The 21446-nt window shown below is 38.9% G+C and overlaps 1 protein-coding gene across 4 annotated transcripts in view; it reads left to right on the top strand.

The window, feature by feature from the left end:
* The window catches only part of LOC131681668 (cyclic nucleotide-gated cation channel subunit A), a 651507-nt gene that overhangs the window by 529718 nt on the left and 100343 nt on the right, over positions 1 to 21446 (top strand). For all 4 annotated transcript variants that reach the window (XM_058962615.1, XM_058962618.1, XM_058962617.1 and 1 more), the window contains one exon: positions 7871 to 8033. In XM_058962615.1, coding sequence (XP_058818598.1) covers positions 7871 to 8033 — 163 coding nt within the window. The remainder of the gene's footprint in view (positions 1 to 7870; positions 8034 to 21446) is intronic.

Raw genomic sequence — 21446 nt, 5'->3', positions numbered from 1 at the left:
TGACGCTTAGACTACATAATAGTGATATTTTCATGATCGAACATCACTTATTATCCCATTTAAACCAATTTGAAGAAAATAACGAAAACTTACTTTTGCTCAGATTTTGTAGTGTGTTTACCGTAAATACTCAACCACTTATATAACGTAGTTGGTGTGTATTGGAAGATTTGTGGGCCCGATATAAATAAAACAAATGTATTATTGTTTTATCTCTAACGGTACTAATGAACCCTGTTTCAACTCTCCTCTGTTTCAAATCTCCTCGGTTTCCCCTACTAATATGTGCGAATTTCGATGAATTATCACATTTACCCTGGTTTAAGATTAATCTATATTTAAATTTATTTTGCGTCCATTAGGATTAGGATGAGGACACCAAAGAGGCGAGTCAGCCATCTGAACCCCAGTCTATTTCCAACTATCAAAGGCAACGGTCACGATACGCAATGTCCTTTTCGCTTTTGCCTGAACCAGTGCGAAGCGAACGACAATACAGTTGTCAAGCTACGTCACGTCCTACGCACCTAGTACACAAAGTTTTATTGCGCCATTCACTTCAGCACTCAAATATACACAATTAATGGCTTGTAATATTGTGACATTCACCGAAACGTACACGCCGCACCAACTACTTACTAAAGACCGCTCTAAGGTCGCCAGTAAGTGTTTGGTGTAACTAGTACTTTTTTTTTTTTTTAAATAGCCCGCCTCTTACCCCCACACCAAAAAGCTCACAAACGGAGCCCCCTGGTAGTGGACACATCAGTTCTCAGCGTACAAAAAAAAGGTCAGCACAACAAAACAAAGTTACGAATCGCGGAAACGCTGAGAACAAAAAAAAACAATACGAGACCGACAAAACACAAAATTTGACAAGAAGCTACGGCGAGTACCCAGCGGAAAAGAATCCTTTTAAGGGTCCCATCGTAGCTTTGCAGGAAGCTCATAATAATTTAAATTTATTTATTACTAATTGCTATAAAAAAATGCATTTATCAATTGTTTTTATTAAAAAAATGTTAACCAAATATAGCTAAAGGAATAAGCTCGATTGGTGGTGAACGAAGTTTAAATTAAAAATTCTCCTATTTTATTTTTTAAAATTAGTTTCAATTTTGCTTGGAAACGAGTGCGACATGTTATTTGCTTTAAATCAGTAGGAAGCTGGTTGAATAACTTAGGTCCGATGAAAGAAATGCGTCTTTGACCAAGGTTCGTGGATACTCTGGAGTATAATAAATGATTGGCTTGTCTAGTGCTGTGAGCTCGAATGCCTGGTGTAAATTCTAGATTGTTATGAGCAATAGTATTATGCAAAGCATTGTGGATGTATATTATTGTTTGGTAGTTAGTCAACTCAAGCAAAGGTAAAATGTTATGGGCATTATTATTGTATAACAAAATAGTAGGGTACATAAATGGTTTTTTATAAATAATTTTAAGACATCTGTTTTGAAGCGTTTGTAGCTTTTTCAGATTCGAGATACTGGCACGGCCCCACACAGATACAAGGTAGTTCAGCAATGAGTGGATGTGCGCATAATAAAATTTTAGAAGTACATGCTGGGGAACAAAAGAGCATACTTTACGCATAGCCCCACATAACGATGCAACTTTTCTCTCTATAGATGTTATATGCTCAATCCAGGATTTGCTATTTGCTATAGTAATAAGCCTTCCATTTTGGTTTAAACGCAATGACAATTTTTAAAACAGATTTTAATTAATAAGTATAGCTCATTAACCCTTTCATGCCCAACTTTTTTCTAGTGCATGTAGGGTTTCAAAACTATTTTTGCTTGAAAACGGTGAGGTCAAGAAGCACGAAAAGCTATTTTTCAAAGATATGGGTGATTCCCCTGGCATTGCAAAAAAAGTATTTTTTGAATTCTCAAAGGGGGGCTCTCATATTGTGACAAATGTCAAAGTAAGCTCAGATGCCAAATATCACATCATTTGGACAATTCTAGACCCCCGCCCACCTCACTTGAAATTGATACTATGGGAAAAAATGGAGGAAAAATATATTAATTGCTATAACTTTTAAAGTAGCACTCAGAAAATTACAATTCATATCTCTTTTTAAAGGAAAGAACCTGAGTATTTGAATTGAGATATTTCTGTTTATCGAAAAATACGGGAAAGTGGGATTTTTTTATTTTCAATATTTTTTCTGCTCCGTGATGCAATTTATACATATTTTGCAGTTTTTCTATTGTGAAAAAATCTCAGAGATTTGACGGAGCCTTTTTGACCTTTGTCCGAATACAAGAAGCTGGGGTTATAGAGCCTTTTGTCATTCATTTTAAATTTGATCATTTTCTCGTTCATATATCTCTAACATTCTTCTATCAATTTGCATAAAATGTATCTTGTTGAACATAAAAAAATCTTAGAAATAAATCAAATATAGATTCGCTACCGGTAAAATTCAGAAACATAAATTTTTTTGGCATTAACTCTACAAATCACATTTTTTTCATTTTTTGTCCTAATACCAGAGGTGGGAAAATACCGGTTGAGTACCGGTACGGTAAACCAAATTTTCACAAGTGTTTATGTTTCCTTTACATTGCGTGCGGTCTCATCGCTGGTTGTGTTTATACGAGACACGAAAACCAAACCGAGTTTCGTTTACACAGCACCGCGGTTTGGTTTTGATTTTCGTTTACCGGTGCACGAGTATGGGAAGGAAACACGAGAATAACAAAACCAAACTTCGGTTGTGTTGCGGTTGTGTATTCGGGTTGATGTTTATCGACTGTGCTAGTGCTGCTAGTATTTTTATTAAGAATTCTAAACAAATTTCTTTATAATATAATGTATCTTTTCGGTAATTGAAAAAATGTCTTCAGACATATTTCTGTTCAAATAAATTATGTTCGTGGTCATGAATGGCGTTCCTTAACTCAATATTGCGACATTTTCATAATGATTTATCATCAGGAAGTTTTCAATATGGGTATGTTTGGTATGAAACTGCCCAAAAATCGAAAGTAAAAGGAAATTTAATAGCCTCCGCTATTTTTATACCTATGATAGCAGATCAAAATTTAAGATAACGGTATATTCAAGATATTCTGAAGAGATCTGAAATGGCGAGTTATATTCAATACTACTGGTATTCAATAACGTTTTAATGGTAAAAAATATCATGAAACAAGGGTATTTTTGATATCGAAAAGTTGTGTAGAGATTAAAAATTGTTATTCGTCGTCATTTTGCATCCCAATATGGTGTTATTTTCACGAAAATTTAGCATTTAAAAGCATGCATATTTAAATAGGCATATATTTCCAAGGAAACGAAACTTGAATTGCGTCGTAAATTAGAAATTCAAAATGGCGGCCTATTCATGATGATTTAACAACTAGCATGGTTATATTGTGGACCAATATCCACATTAATGATTGAAGGTCGTTTTACATGTTTTGTTGTAATGAGACAGACAACTTCGGGATTGGACACAATGTGATCAAATTTTTTTTATTCAAATTATTGCGCAACATTTTTTAAAAATTTAATTGTTCTGCAGTAGAATTACATACACACATCGACTGGTATCGCCGGAAATATTTATTCCTTAAAGAAACTTAGTTTTTAATGGCGGTCTATAAAATGAAAGTGTTTTTGCTATTCGTTAGTTGGTTGCTGTTCTCAATGAATTAAGTTTTTTTTGTAATTGAATAATTTAGTGGAAGTTTTCTCTAAACTCGAATGTACGCGACCAAACCTTCTAGATGTTTCAAAACGATGTACAGTAGCAGCAAAAATAACTGAAATTCGTATTACCAGCACTCAGTAAATAAGAACCTAATCGTGAGTTTCCCCCCACTTGCGTCTGAGTTGCTTACCATATGTAAATAACACACACATACACGCAATTGCCTCTGTGCAAGGATAGATGTATCAATACGATGCGCTGTAGCAGTAATAATAAGGATATATGTATACAAAATGCGAGTGTGTGCTCGAGATTATTCGAGAATCGCTTAACCAGCGCAACCAGACGTGGATTAGATCTCATTGATACGATTATTGGCGATATAAATACAGGCCACTTTGAATGCATTGAGTGTTAATGTCATGTCATGTTTAATTGATTTAATTAATTTTATTGATTTCATTAATTTAATTGATTTTATTGTTTTTGTTATTTTATTGACATCGCTGATTTCATTATTTTCTTTAATTTCAATTTAAACAATTGTTGAACTTTTAACAACTGCTCAGAACCAGCCATTTCTATATTACCCCATTGACTCTCAACAACTAATTGAACTCAATTCAGTTGTCTATTCGGCAGCACTGCAGACGAGTTTACTGCTTCTTCTTTCAACCGAAGCACCGTGTACAGAAAAAACCAGGCCCGGTTTTCTAAAGCCAAACCGAAACCGCTGCTGAGAATACATCAACACAAGTTGAAATTCGTACACACATGTAAACGGTGCTGAGTGGCTCGGTTTGGTTTTGTAAACTGAGAGTCGGTGGAGGTTTTTCTTTCGTTTACCGTGTGAACGAAATCCAAACCGAATACGATGTGCATCACTCGTTTACACGTGTTGAGATTTTGAGAACAATACCAGTGTATGTACGTACCGGTTGGTTTTCTTACCCACCTCTGCCTAATACCTCAACTTCTATTTTCCCAGGAATGAAACTATTTTCATGTGATTCCTAAGAATATTTCACACTAAAAGTAGTAAATTAAATAATAATTTATGTTAAATGCACACCTAGAAAAAATAGTGTAAATTTACGTCTTCTGACCCTGACATATACGAGCATCAAAAATGACTTAGTTTTACGTTTGATTTTAATTTTACATGACGTTTAATTTCGTAAATCATGTAATTTTACTCCACATACAGCGTTTGTTCTGAATGGTAGGAAGTGTAATTTTATGTCATCGCGCATGTAAAGTATATGTTTCATGTAAAATTAAATAGAACACGGTAATGTTCCGTCATTTCGTAAATTACGGTTTGCTGAATTGTGTCATGTTTGCAATTACGTCAACGATAAAATTCAGATTTTTTTGGTGTGTGGAGTTGATATGAGCGATATAATGATAAAAAAGTGAAATCGAGACTAAACGAATCTATTTTCATTTTGTGCCTAAGATTTTTCCACGTTCAACAAAGTAAAGTTCATTAAAATTGAGTGAAGAATAATAGAGATATATGCACGAGAAAATGATAAAATTTAATATGAATGACAAAAGGCCCTATAACCCCAACTTCCCGTATTCGGATAAAGGTCAAAAAGGTACCGTTCGATTTCTGAGATTTTCTCACATTAGAAAAACTGCAAAATATGTATGAGTTGCATCACGGAGCAGAAAAATTATTGAAAATAGTGGATTTTGGGGATAAAATGGCCGAGTACCCCACTTTTCCGTATTTTTCGAGAATCAAAAATATCTCCATTCAAATAATAAGGTTATTCCCTTTAAAAAAGGTATGAATTGTAATTTTCTGAGTGCTATTTCAAAAGTTATAGCATTTAATATATTTTTCCTCTATTTTTCCCATAGTATCAATCTTGAAAATTTCAAGCGAAGTGGGCGGGGGTCTAGAATTGTCCAAATGATGTGAAAGTTGGCATCTAAGCTTACTTTGACATTTGTCACAATATGAGAGGGGTGGCCTTTGAGAATTAAAAAAAACTTTTTTTTTGCGATGCCCTACCCTGCAGTTCTAGAAGCTGCTGATTGTTTTCCTTCCAATGCTTAATACAATTCTTCTAGAATATTAACAATAGTCCAATTGCATGGAAAACGTAGCCAAAGACAGTCTAAATTGAAAAGTTTTATCAGATTTATGAAAAGATTTATGAAAAAATCATTTTCCGTCGTCAACGTAAACTGTCCCTGGTAGCACTGCTCCGTCGGAATCCCATCAGAATAATTGCAATACCTTCAGTACTAGAGCTGATCCTTGAAACAGTTAGTCCTCAAATGAAAGGCAATAGTCACATTAATTAGCCTTACTTGTTTTTGTGAGCCTTGTCTCAATAAAAAGTTATAGCTGTTTAAATATGTTGTTGTCCACAAACAACATGGGCATGAATGGGTTAAGCCAATTTGATCAATTCTCGACAAACATTTGATTACGGCCTAAAAGCCAACTGTCAAAATCCACTTTGAATGGAAATTCCAGACAAACCGTTACTAGTCCAACACAATTCACAACAGTTTATGAAAGAGAAAACTTTTCTCTTTAGTTTATTATCAACATCTGTGATTGGCGTGTAACGGTTTGTCCGGAATTTCCATTCAAAGTGGATTTTGACAGTTGGGTTTTAGGCCGTAATCATATGTTTGTCGAGAATTCTGTAATCTATTTGACACAACTTGCATCTGGTATACTCAACCTGCACCAAACGTTGCATAACGCAGGGCTGATTTTTGAAACAACTTGCGTTCTAAGCGCAGTGTTTCATGAAGCACAGCCTTTCCCGATCGAAGTTCGCGTGGAATTTTGGGTAAATGCGCTAATATATTGAAATTTTTATGAAATCCAATCCTGCTTAGCGGCTATTCATATAATTGATAATACAGCAACAATGAAATCCTCATGAAAACGGATCCTGACCTGTTGGAGACAAACTGTAAACGTCATTTTTCATCATCCTCCATCTACTTTCCGAAATGTTGTTCTCGTTCTTAATCATGTTGAGTTTTTGTCTCAACTCTACGCAGTCTCAAAAAACTGCATTTTTAGCAAATGTTGAAATGATGCAAGTTTTTGGTGAGCAAATTTACGTTTCATAGACAATCAACCTATTCAAACTTAGTAACTTCAAGTAAATAAATAGATAGAGCTTCCAATTCGAAAAATAGTTGAAAAAAAATTCGAATCCATATTTTGAAACATCTCTCCAAAAAAAGCTCATAATTCAGGCAATTATTTTATTTTATATTCATGTAATTTGACAATAATGGTATCGCGGCTAAGAGATATAGGGTGAAGTGCCTATTTTCACCATACTAAGGAGGGCGCCTCACTGAATCATTAATTACTCGGCCTACAAACAATGGAATGCGTACAAATTGGCATCAACAGCTTTGCTTCGCTGTTAAGTACCAAGATAATAACATACATGCGCTGAAAACAGTGAAATTCTCGTGTTTGAGCGCAACGAAAACACGAATCGAGTGCCCCTATTGTTGCGCTACCATTTGACTCAATTCGTTAAACAAAGATGGCAGACACTGCTCTAACCATCGGCTTCAAATGGGTAGCGTGATAATAGAAACATAGCGATAATGGGCTCATCACCCTATTACAAGATTTCCTTTCCACAATTTTCCAAAAGTCGGTCAATATTTAATTAAATTAGTCAGTATCAATTAATTTTTTTTAAATCCGTTTAATTTGGGTTTTAGGGTGGGGGGGCCACTGTTATGTGGAAAACATCGAACGCAATACTAAACGTGAATGTCTGATTGCGGTAGCTTCGCACGCTGGTAATGGAGTATTAGTATAGGGGTGTATATATGCTGGAGGTCTAGGAATATGGTCTTCATCGACAGAATAATGCCCCAGAATTTTAAGTAAAATATTCTCACTAAAAAGAGAAACAAAGTATGTAGATAATAAACTTGGTGGATGTTTCAAACTCCATCCGATTTAGTATGTGATGAGAACAAAATTAAAATTAAAGTTATTGATGGTTTAAGTAAATAAATAGATAAGCCCTTTAATCTTCTTTCTATCTGATAGCTATGACTAACTACGTACAAGTATCCTAATCCTGTAGTGTAGAGCCAATAAAACATCATTCCAACCTCCAGCACACATTAACGCACTTAATTGGTCTCAGAGCGTATGTTTATGTTTTCCCTTGTTCTATTTCATTTCAGTGGCTGTCGCTGGTATCGTTAGCTGTACTGTACAATATAGTGTTTGTGATAGGACGTGCCGTTTTCTGGGAGATCAACCGCCAAGCGCCGGCTCTCTGGTGGACCCTAGACTATCTATGTGATTTTATATACTTAGCCGACACGTTAGTGCATTGTCATGAGGGTAAGTAAGTAGCAAGCTATGCTGTGGCCGTACGAGTGAATGTGGCACACGTGCCACTTTAACGGAATGGTTCACAGTGTGGAGGTTCTGTTAAACATAAAAATTGCGTCCGGGAATATTAAATAAATTGAAATAATCAAATGGCGCAAAAATTTAACACTCGTTCAATATATTTAGAAATCCTTTCTCGTGTAATTGTATATTCTAATGTAAAAAGGCACTATCGATTATAGAGATTCCGGCACCTGTTTGACGTGACACACGATCAAATCGTTTTATGTGTAAAAGCCCTTACTGAGTAACGCTCGATTCATCTTGCGCTGCATTGCGTTTATAATTTTTGATGAAAGCTAAACAATTTTTTTATAAATACTTCAATTTTTTTTTGATTAAGAAGTCGGTCTCATTGAATTTATTACACTATTACATATACTAGTTAGTGATGCACTCACTTTTGACATTTTTTGAGTTGGGTTGTTCATGTACTGAGTCCCTCACTTATTACTTGCATGAGTGTAGTCGGTGTTACACCGCTATGTAGGGCTTTCTCGAAATTGAAAGTGCCACAACAGTGTAATTGCAAACACAAAACAAAATTGCTGCCCTCGAATCGCAGTATTCGGTACAATTTTTCGTTATGTGTACTGCTGTTTCCACGCAAAAAGAGCCCCTGCTGGATTACGATGAAGCTATCACTGGAAAACAAAGATGACACTTTTCGATCGCTTGCAGGCGTACAGTGAGTCTCATCAATCTTGATCCGTTTTCCCATTCATCCAGTTAAAATACAAACTGGCCGCTGCAGCTACGAGCGGTGTGCGATGCTGAAACATTTGATAGATTTTCCTTTCCGAGTTTTCCGCCATATTTCATCGTATGTGCACGTGCCAGCACTGTACTTCTAGCCATCGATGTTCTCGATGTTTTGACCGCCCGCTGTCTTTTTTGTAACAGGAAATGTAGGTTCAGAAGGTAGGTATGTACCTACATGTGCTTAATGGAAGATGACTGCCCGAGAGAACAAATCGGTATCCCGTGGGGAATCGAGGCAGACTCAATTTGTATTGGAACTGTTTTCGTGATGTGTTTGTGCTTCCAGGTATTTTATTTTGAAACTGGTCACATATGAGCGCTAGTCTCAATATGAAATTTTGCCAATATGGTTATAGGCAGCTGCATTTAATTTAAACTGTTTCGGTTTAGATAAAACGTTAAAAGATTAAAAAGTTGAAAATATCCATATGTAAGGCCTTCTGAAAGCTTTGTAATTTTGCATTCAACTTTCATTTCTATAGCATAAGAAAAGTAGAAAGTCGCCAGCCGGCGCAGCGGTAAACGGTAAGCATCTAGCACAGAGAAGAAAGAGCACACGTTATTAGCTTGTCAATGGCTTAAGGCGTGCTTCAATGTATGTTCGCTTTGAGTCGACATATACACAATGGTAGCGCTTTCACCCCCGTAGCCACTTCGTACCAAGCAAGGGAAATGGAAAATGACAGCGACAGAAGCTGAAGTGAAAATTCTTGTTCCATGGGGAAATTTGATTCCATGGCCATTTCGCCTAAACTAAAGACATAAAGTTTTTTTTATATTCAATTCGTTTATTTGATAAGGCATGCTTGCGTTAATTTAAAGGTGCCATTTTGTCTTTGTTTTACATTTTGAATTTCTTAAAACTAGGGGGTTACACATTTAAATATTATTTTATTTTTATATAATGAAACTGAAGAAATTTTTCAGCTAACTTATACATATACAAGAGGAAATAATATACTATTCGTAAGTTTAGGGGGGTGTCATTTCATGTGTTTTTGTATAGAATTGCACCTTAGGATTTTTAGAAGGGAGATTATTGGAGTAATCTAACCGGCTGTGGTCCACTAGGAGGTTGATGACAGTCTATTAGTTTCTCCGGACAAAACCAGCCTAGAAGCGGTGTGGCATCCGGCGGGTTGAAGTATCTCAACCAAGAATTGATCCACTGGGTTCCAGGTTCCCATGTCGTAACAGGCGACTGGCAACAGAAGTCCTCAAGTCAAGGTGTTTCTCCGTGTCGAGGACGGAATGGCTAGCAGGACTAAAATATGCCAGTCGCGCACGGAGTGTCGCACAGTGGGACTAATCCAAAAAAGGTGGGACAAAACCTATTTGATGCCTTAGATGTCATTTTAGAGCCAGCATTTCTTCGTAGGATATGTTCACAATATTATTCTGCAACTTTTTAAGTAGCATATTTTGTTGTTGGACTATAGTAGAGTACCCGATCAAAAAAATTTTTTTCAAAATTGTTTTAGAGGGTCGATGTCTTCGACAAAGTTGTAGAATATTATGAAAATATTATCAAAAAATCAGTTTTTCGATATTTCCATGCTAAAAACCTTAATTGATTAATTTAATATGTTCTACAAACTTGCAGGTAACGCTAAAATACAACTTTTTGTTGAAGGAACTAATAACCTAAAATCAATATTTTGGCTTCTAAAACTATTTTTCATATAAATTTACTCTATTTTCATCAAAGATTTATGTTTTTAGGTGCACTTTTGTGCAGCCAAACTTTAGCTATTCCGATACTCTATGCCCAATATTTTCACGAGCTTGCAGAGAAGAGGTGTTAGATGTAACTCTCAGCTCTGACGGTGTTACGCATGAGTTGGCAAACTGGCTCGTACCAAATGAGTTCGAACCGTAGTTATCTGAACATAAGTACATCGTCTTTGATCATTTAAACGTTTCGCTAGATATTGTCACATATCCTAATATCCAATCTACGAACTAGGACCTCTACAAAGAGGGCTAGGCGACTAGGTTTCATGAGTATCTTCCGACGAATAAATCTCCAAGTGACTTGGATGAAGTCGTGTATAAAACAAGCACACTCATAGTAGCAGCATACCAAGAGGATTGTCCGCTTCGAGTTATGCGTGCTTCTAGAGGAACACTTTGGTGGAATACCGAACTTGTTCGACTCAAAAATTTATGCAAAAGAGCTTGGAATCGCAGACGCAGGGACGGGTCGGAGGCATTTAAGTTGGCTCGCGAAGCATACATATGCCCTTCGATCCGCTGAGCGTAGTACTCAACTGTCTTTTTGACACATACTTTCCAGCCTGTACGCCCTAGTAACAATTGAGGTTTTAAGGTAGTTTTATAGCTACTCATAAAACTTAGATTGCACTTGTAGCATGCTATAAAACTTCAATTGTTACTTGGGCGGAGCCATCACTAACGACTGCCCCTGAAAATCATTCCAGTTCTACTACAAATAGGAAATGAACACTTCAAGCACATTTTGAAAAAGGTTCTTACTTGTAGTCTTGCAACAGGATACATTCCATTAGCATGGCGGGAAATAACTATAAAATTCATTCCCAAAGGTGGCCGCTTCACTTATGTGGAGGCAAAATGCGTTGGAGTTTTCGTCCCGTCAGCTGCGACTAATGCTGAATGCAAACGTTTGCACTCCAGGTTCTTTACTGGCGTAAGTATGGGGTCTTTGAAACAGCCAGTCCCATATTTCAGCAGGTCCTCGCAACTCACACTCGAATCGGAAACGACCCCACAGACTTCAACCCTGTTAGCTGATATGATGTACTCCTTCATAAAGGGCCCATATCCAGCAATATCTTTTGCCTGATTCAAACTGTTTACAATCACCCGAAGCTTATCAGGGCGAATTTTCGAAAACACTTTTTGTCTTTGGTCCGGAAGAATATCACGAAGGGCCCGGTGGCTGAGCTTGGATCACCTTGAGATGAACCACCGTCAGAGGAAGTCATTTTTGCACGGGCCTATTGCTGAGTGCATGTTAGTAAGAGAACCAAGAAGGGGAAACGTAAAATAATACTTTTCTTGATTATGTAACGGTATCCAGATGGCTTACCAGAAGAACACTGATTCACTGGTCACTGGCCGGCTAACGGTACTTAGAAACAGAAACACAAAAGAAGGGAAAAAATGCTGATACCTCGATGAGGCGGAGAGTGCCCAAGATAACCTTGAACGCGGATTAGCACTATTCTTTGTCGCTATACACTGCATGGACTGACAACAAAACACTTGTGTCTCATAACTCTCCGAGCTCTCGATCGAAGCAGTTCGTTTTCTGGTGCTGTGCATAAAGTGAACAAGAAAATATATTGACAGTGAAGGTCAACTATTGTTTGAGGCAGTCTTTGTTCGCCGGTGCCCAGGCTGGTGAAGTGAATACCAGAATTGCCGGACACGCCGCTATATAAGCTAAGTATTATTTTTCTTTCTTTCGTTTCCCTTTCCCCGATCGGTCTACTTTTCCCTTTACCCTGAATACAAGTTTCATCTCTCGTTTACACCACGTGCTATCCTCGTGCCTAAATGGCCGAGGGCGAAGGAACATTGGATGGGAATGATATTCCCATGGATTTACCGGATAAACCCGATATTACTCCCTCCCCTGATTCCCCCAGTCCTCCCCGTATTAAAACATACCCAGCCAGTTCAAATGGACCCTGGGTGGTGTATTTCCGGCCCAACACGAAATCGCCCAATATTCTAGAAATATCACGGGAGCTGACTGCTAACTACCCGGCCGTAGCTCAGATAACACGTGTTCGAGCTAATAAGATACGCGTTATAGTAAATGACCTCGATCAGGCAAACCAGATTGCTCGCAGCGAGCGTTTTACGAAACAATTCAGAGTGTATGTGCCTTGTAGGGCAGTGGAGATCGATGGAATAGTCGCCGAACCGGGTCTAAAGTGCGAAGACCTGTTGAAGTACGGGGTTGGCTGCTTTAAGGACCCTTCACTTCAAAAGGTGAAGATTCTGGAATGCAAGCAATTGTATTCCGCAAAAACAGAAAATGATAAGACGACTTATTCTCCGTCAGACTCGATTCGGGTGACTTTCTCCGGGTCTGCTCTTCCCAACTATGTCCTCCTGGGAAGGGTTCGCTTACCCGTTCGCCTGTTTGTACCGCGGGTAATGAACTGCAGCAATTGCAAGCAACTGGGCCACACAGCCACTTATTGTGGCAATAAAAAACGGTGCGGCAAATGCGAGGGAGAGCATGAGGATGACGCTTGCGGTGGAGAAACTGACAAGTGTATTTACTGCGGGGGCCCTCCGCATGCTCTTAAGTCATGCCCGGCGTACAAGCAGCGTGGGGATAAAATTAAGCGCTCCCTTAAGGATCGCTCGAGGCACTCTTATGCAGAAATGCTAAAGAATGCTTCGCCATCTGTCCCTTCCGAAAATTCCTTTGCTCTTTTGGCTGGCGTTGAGCAAGAATCTGACGACCCACAAGAGGGAACATCATTGGTTAACCCAGGGGAATCCAGGAAGAGGAGAAATCCAGCCTCCCCTACATTGCCTCGTAAGGGTGCCAAGGTGTCGTCCACTCAGAGTGCGCCATCTACAACCAATAAATCCAACGGAAGTGATGCACAAAAGCCGAAGCAATTTGCTCCAGGACTTGGAAATATTAATTCTAACAAGGAGTACCCACCACTTCCAGGGACACCAAAAACCCCAAGTGTCCCCGTTTTTCAAACAGATACTCAGTCCAGTAACGGACTAATGAAATTTTCTGACATAGTGGACTTAATTTTCACAGCTTTCAATGTTACTGATCCTCTTAAAAGCCTTCTGATACGTTTTCTCCCTATAGTGCAAACATTTTTGAAGCAGTTGACTACTAAATGGCCCCTCCTTGCAGCGATCGTATCCTTCGATGGCTAAGTCATCGAACGAGGTCACCGATTCGATCACTGTTCTACAGTGGAACAGCAGAAGTATCCTCCCGAAAATCGATTCCTTTAAATTTTTACTAAATAGTTTAAAATGTGATGCTTTCGCATTATGTGAAACTTGGTTAACTTCCGATATAAATCTCAACTTCCACGACTTTAATATAATTCGTCTGGATCGAGAAAACCCCTATGGAGGAGTACTTTTGGGGATCAAAAAGTGCTATTCTTTCAACCGAATTAACCTCCCTTCAACACCAGGCATTGAAATTGTCGCTTGTCAAGTTTTAATCAAAGGTAAAGACCTTTGCATTGCTTCCATCTACATTCCTCCTAGAGCCTCGGTAGGGCACCGAACGCTTTGTAATATCACGGAATCCTTACCGGCACCGCGGCTAGTTCTGGGAGACTTTAACTCGCACGGTACGGTATGGGGTTGTCTTCATGATGATAATAGATCAACATTAATCCAAGATCTTTGCGACAATTTCAACATGACCATCTTAAACACGGGAGAAATGACGCGGATTCCTACACCACCAGCACGCGCAAGCGCGTTGGATTTATCGCTTTGCTCGACATCGCTACAGTTAGATTGCATGTGGAAGGTGATCCCTGATCCCCACGGTAGCGATCATTTGCCTATCGTGATTTCAATTGCTAACGGTTCAAGACCATCGAAAACAATCAATGCCTCGTATGACCTCACACGGAACATTGATTGGAAGAGTTACGCGACCGCGATATCCGTTAAAATCGAATCCACTCAAGAACTTCCTCCGGAGGAAGAGTACAGGTTTTTGGCTGGCTTGATTCTCGACAGTGCGAATCAAGCTCAGGCTAAACCAGTACCCAGCGCGAATACCCATGGACGGTCTCCCACACTGTGGTGGGATAAAGAGTGCTCAGAGCTGTACGCGGAAAAGTCCACTGCATATAAGGCCTTCTGGGAAGACGGGTTACCCGCTAGCTATCAACAGTACGCGTCGCTAGATAGGCGAATGAAGAGTTTAATGAAAGCCAAAAAACGCAGTTATTGGCGCCGGTTCGTCGACGGGTTAACGAGAGAAACAGCGATGAGCACTCTTTGGGGTACGGCTCGACGTATGCGTAACCGTAATAGTACCAACGAGAACGTGGAATATTCAAACCGTTGGATATTCGCTTTCGCCAAGAAGATCTGTCCGGACTCTGTCCCGGTACAGAAAACGTGCCGCGCCGCGTCTCCTCCCGATACCGCGAACGAAACACCGTTTTCGATGGTGGAGTTTTCACTTGCTCTCTTATCATGCAACAATAACGCCCCAGGGTTAGACAGAATCAAATTCAACTTGCTGAAGAATCTGCCTGACACTGCAAAAAGGCGCTTGCTGAACTTATTTAACAAGTTTCTTGAGGGTAACATTGTCCCTCATGACTGGAGGCAAGTGAAGGTCATCGCCATTCAAAAACCAGGAAAACCAGCCTCCGACCACAACTCGTATCGGCCGATTGCAATGCTGTCCTGTATTCGGAAGTTGTTCGAGAAAATGATCTTGTTTCGCCTCGACAATTGGGTTGAAGCAAATGGCTTACTGTCAGATACACAATTTGGCTTCCGCAAAGGCAAAGGGACGAACGATTGCCTTGCGTTGCTTTCTACAGAAATCCAAATGGCCTATGCTAACAAAGAGCAGATGGCATCAGTCTTCTTGGATATTAAGGGGGCTTTTGACTCAGTTTCTATCAACATTCTGTCAGAGAAGCTGCACCAGCATGGTCTTTCACCAATTTTAAATAACTTTTTGCTAAACCTGTTGTCTGAAAAGCACATGCACTTTTCGCATGGCGATTTAACAACATCGCGATTTAGCTACATGGGTCTTCCCCAGGGCTCATGTCTAAGTCCCCTGCTCTACAATTTTTACGTGAATGACATTGACGATTGTCTTGCCAATTCATGCACGCTAAGGCAACTTGCAGACGACGGGGTGGTCTCTGTTACAGGACCCAAAGCTGCCGACTTGCAAGGACCATTACAAAATACCTTGGACAATTTGTCTGCTTGGGCTCTTCAGCTGGGTGTTGAGTTCTCCACGGAGAAAACTGAGTTGGTTGTTTTTTCTAGGAAGCGTGAGCCGGCGCAACTCCAGCTTCTATTAATGGGTGCAACGATCAACCAGGTTTTCACATTTAAATATCTCGGGGTCTGGTTCGACTCTAAAGGTACCTGGGGATGTCACATTAGGTATCTGAAACAGAAATGCCAACAAAGGATCAATTTTCTCCGAACAATAACTGGAACATGGTGGGGTGCTCACCCAGGAGACCTGATCAGGTTGTACCAAACAACGATATTGTCGGTGATGGAGTACGGGTGTTTCTGTTTCCGCTCCGCTGCGAACATACACTTCATCAAACTGGAGAGAATCCAGTATCGTTGCTTGCGCATTGCCTTGGGTTGCATGCATTCGACCCATACGACGAGTCTCGAAGTGCTGGCGGGCGTTCTTCCGCTGAAAAATCGATTTTGGGAACTCTCATATCGATTACTCATCCGATGCGACATTCTGAACCCGTTGGTGATTGAAAACTTCGAGAGGCTCGTCGAGCTTAATTCTCAAACCCGATTTATGTCCTTGTACTTCGACTACATGGCACAGAGCATTAATCCTTCTACGTATACTCCCAACCGTGTTCGTTTCCTAGATACTTCTGATTCTACTGTATTCTTCGACACATCCATGAAGGAAGAGATTCGTGGAATCCCGGACCATATACGCCCTCAAGTGATCCCCAATATATTTTATAATAAATTCCGAGAAGTCGACTGTGACAAAATGTTTTACACTGACGGATCAAATCTCGATGGGTCCACTGGCTTCGGTATCTTCAACAATACTATCACCGCTTCATTCAAGCTCAATGATCCTGCTTCAGTTTACGTCGCAGAGTTAGCTGCAATTCAGTACACCCTTGGGATCATCGACACTCTGCCCACAGATCACTACTTCATCATTTCGGACAGCCTCAGCTCTATCGAGGCTCTTCGTGCGGTGAAGCCTAAAAAGCAATTCCCGTATTTTCTGGGGAAGATACAGGAGTCCTTGTGTACGTTATCTGAAAAATCTTATCAGATTACCTTTGTTTGGGTCCCCTCTCATTATTCTATCCCGGGCAATGAAAAGGCCGACTCATTAGCAAAGGTGGGCGCATTAAATGGTGATATATACGAAAGACCAATCTGCTTCAACGAATTTTTTTAGTATTTGTCGTCAGAGGACGCTCAACCGTTGGCAAACCTCGTGGAGCAATGGTGAACTTGGACGATGGCTACATTCGATTATCCCAAAGGTATCAACGAAACCTTGGTTCAGGGGGATGGATGTGGGTCGGGATTTTATTCGTGTAATGTCCCGACTTATGTCCAACCACTACACCTTAGATGCACATTTGCGGCGTATTAGGCTTGCGGAGAGTAGTCTGTGCGCTTGTGACGAGGGCTATCATGACATCGAGCACGTTGTCTGGGTATGCGCCGGGTATTTGGACGCCTTGTCCCAGTTAAAGGATTCCCTTCGGGCCCGAGGTAGACCACCCAATGTCCCAGTTCGAGATATGCTGGCAAATCGTGATTTCCCCTATATGTCCCTTATTTATACTTTCATAAAAACGATAAATATCCCAATTTAGCCCCTCTCTTTTTATTTCTCGTTTTTAGAAGTTTCCTCTTGCCGTGTGGAACCGACATGCTTCAGACTGCCACTATATAACCGCCGTCGCCCTTATCACTACGGAATCTGAAGCGAGAGCGACTCGAAGTTTTGCTCTTCTCTACCGGTCACCATCTACGCCTTCTCTCCCCTGTCCTTGATACAACTACTTCTACACCGATTTTGGAAATGACCAAGCATAAGTATCCGATAAAAAATCAAATTTGTATTCCGTATTCCTAGTTTTAAGATAGTTGTAATTTCTACTCTTTGTTAAAACTATTGTCCCCCATCTTGTAAATAGAATTGTATCCCTAGTTTTAAAACATCTGTGAAATTTTTCATAAATATTTGTTCCCCCTTTTGTGTACCAAACTATATTGTTAGTTTTAAGATAACTGTAAATATTTCCTAAAAAACTATTACTATTGAATTCCTTGTTTTAAAATTTTTCATAAAAAAAAATCCTTTGCCCCCTCTCTTATATATAGAATTTTTTTTTTCTAGTCTTAAGATAGCTGTAAATTTTTTCTCTTTTATAAAAAAAATATTTCAACATTGTAACCTCCTAGTTTTAAGATATTCAAAATGTAAAAACAAAAGAATTCGGCACCGCCAAGCTAACGCATTTGTGCCTATCAAATAAACGAAATGAAAAAAAAAAACACTTGTGTCTCGACCGAGCGCTCGAAAACGAATGAAATGAAAAAATAAAATAAAATCGAGGTTGTCAAACACCGGTCATAAAAGATCGGCTGAATAATGATATGTAAAAACACGAAAACTTCTGTTCGATGAACGAAAATTAAATCGTGTGGATAACTAAATCATTCAATGCGTTGCGTTGCGTTGCGTAAGCACGGTATACTTCGTAGATTGCAGACTGATGACCCTCATTTCCAGCCAGACTACTTGAGGAGCATTGTTTGGGAATAACAATTGATCCAGTCCAAGCGAGAATTTCGCCTGAGAACCGCCATTGCTGGCCACGACCATCTTTACCGTAGCTTGGGATATGAGACAGCAAGTGTTTATGTGGTACTTACTTAACGGAAGGCCCCGACTCAGTGACACTTTCATAAGCACCACGGATTGGGTAGTGGGTGGGTTGTTAGTCAGGATTCACCTCAAGCAAGCGACTGAGAATTTATTTTCGTGCATGAGAAGTTTGAATAGTTTTTTGACTAGGATACGTAAATGTTCGCGATGCGAAGGTGTTTAACCTTTGGATAACCAGTTATCGAGAGTTTGTTTCATCGAAAACAACTTGAACTCCGGACAGCAGGCTGTCGGGAGTGTTGTCGACAATATAAAGTGGACCATAAATTATTGATTTAATTTTATTGATTTATTGGCCTAAAAATTCGCAGCAGTCATACCAGCACGAAGAACATACGTTTTATTGTCATATGCATGACAATAAAACGTATGTTCTTCGTGCTGGTATGACTGCTGCGAATTGGTAGCTGGCTTCTGATTCTTCTCGAGAAACTATCAATTCCCATTTTTTCACTCAGACAATGCCATGCGTATTCTTCACGCACATTAAATGCCCAGTCAAATAAACACTAAACAAACAAATAAATTAGTTTGCTCAGTCCAACGAGATGTCAGCTAGATGGGCATCAACCGGCGGATACGTGTTCCCTTGCAATGCCATCAAATCAAAGAACCTTTAAATTTACATACGACACACTATTTGCAGTTCTGAATATAATGAATAATAATAATATAATTATTTGCAATAAAATAAGATCGGAAACATTATTTGAATAACCAAGGTAGTTCATTTTCAAAGATAGCACTGTTTATGAATCAAGAGACGCGGACGAAAATAGCTGACCACCGCCGAATAACGAAATCATTCAATGTACGAAAAATAAATTAGCTCTTTCCAAAAATATTTGTACTATATGCAAACATTTAGTAAAATAACGAAAAATTTCGTTTCAATCCCGAAAAATAGTTTCGAAGATAAAATGCATGCAACGTACACTAAATATGTGAAATTACGAAAATTTCCGTTTACAGTGCACAAAAATGCTTCCTTGTAGAAAGCGACGAATGAATTTGTGCATTGTACAATCATTTCCGTTCTATTTAATGGGACCTTCTCCTGGATTCGGCGGAAAATCAAAGTAATATAAGGAATTTTTATGTGGAAAAATTAAAAGACATACGAACTTCTGCTTTTGATCTTTTATTCGTTATTTATCGATAATTAGAAAACGATTTTTTTTGTAAAATTCAAAATGGAGACTTCTAAATGTCGTTTTTCTTGAAACCATGTTTTTTTCTAATGGCAAAAACGGGGCTTGTTCTATTGGTCTGATTTCAAAAAATTGTTCGGCCTTATATACTTTTTGTATGACTTATACATTATATATAAATAATTCTTCATACCAATATTAGGTCTAATATTGGCATGAAAAAATATTTATATGTAATTTTTTAATGCAAAAAAAGAGACAAATTTCTTTAACATCTATAAAATTGTTTTTTCTTTCGTCTAAATTTATTGAAATAAGATGAAGTCCATAGGAAATTTAATCTATTTTAATTAACTCTATCAATTTCTCATTTCGGTTAACTACGAGAGGCCCTAAACTTGACGAAATAGGACGATGATTCGCGCGCAGAAATCGACATCATTTTGAAGCCGCCATTTTGAATTTTCAAAAAAAAATAATTTTCTAATTATCGATAAATAACAAATAAAAGATCAAAAACAGAAATTCGCATGTCTTTTAATTTTTCCTCAAAAAATTCTCAAATATTACTTGATTTTCCGCCGAATCCAGGTGAAGGTCACTTTAAGAAATTTATTTTATCAGTGCATTAGGGTCCTATGATGCTATTTCAATAATACTGGAAAAAGCAACCGGTGTTGTTGGCCACTAATTTGTGCAGAAGTTGAAAGTTTGACTCGAAGTTTGCATTTTAATTCGAGAGGCGCCAAACTCATTTTTTATCTTAGAACTACAATAAATATGTAACATTTTCTTTTGATGACGTTTTATTCTAACCAAGCGGATTATTAGATACATCCGATTGAAATCGTACCGACTCTGAATTAGCAGGGTTTTACTTTTTTATGTTTTTATATATTTTATTTATTTTATATTATTTTTTTGCTTGTAATTCAAAAAAGATGAAAGATGTGTGTGCTGGTGAATAACTACGTAAATTGGTACGTTGATCTTTTCATTCGCGTTTCCCTCATCTGCTACGCAAGTATAACGCGTCCGCCAAGTGATTTGTACATTCCACGAATAACAACGACCGTCCAATTCTATTTTTGTCCATTTGCTTCGCACACTTGTCAAATCAGTGTCATCAAACTGATTTGTTTGTGTATTGCGTGCCAGAAGTGCCCGCTCTATTGGTGCAGAAGAATCTATACCATTTTCTTCCCGGAATTTTCTTTCATCGCCTCCGAAAGCATTAGCTCTCTACACTGATTCCGCGCGTTGTCCACCGCAAGACGGACAAATTAGATGTAATCTACCGATGGTTCGACTTTAATTACAATCGTATCTGACGGCTCCGAGATGAATGCTATAAAATGACGCTGGTTGGTTCGGTTGTCGTTGGTTGGCACGCAACCTCTCCGTGATTTATGGGATAATATCGCATTTTCTTGCAAGAAATCATCTTTCTTTCGTAAAACTATTCCATACTGTGGTACGACAATGCGACAATGTCAGCCAGAATCACAAATTGTGGGTCCAAAACTGTTGGACTAGTTCCAAAGCTTCGGTTCTGCCAGCTGGAGGAAAAAAAAATACGATGACCTAATCGATTAGAACTGAAGCATTATTTACGGCACCGTAGGCATTCTGGAGCTGCAAGGGAATTTCCGCTTACTGATTGGCTTGCTGTGTACGAACGTGCATGTGCTTTTTGTAGGGGTAACCAGCTTGTGCCTGGGTTTGGAACAGTGCCCAGTAGCAAAACGTAGAAACCTACGGTGCTCCGAACTACTAGAGGAAATG

This window comes from Topomyia yanbarensis, chromosome 2 (genome assembly GCF_030247195.1).
Source record: "Topomyia yanbarensis strain Yona2022 chromosome 2, ASM3024719v1, whole genome shotgun sequence".
Taxonomy (NCBI): Eukaryota; Metazoa; Arthropoda; class Insecta; order Diptera; family Culicidae; genus Topomyia; species Topomyia yanbarensis.
This window is presented reverse-complemented; position numbering and strand designations above follow the sequence as displayed.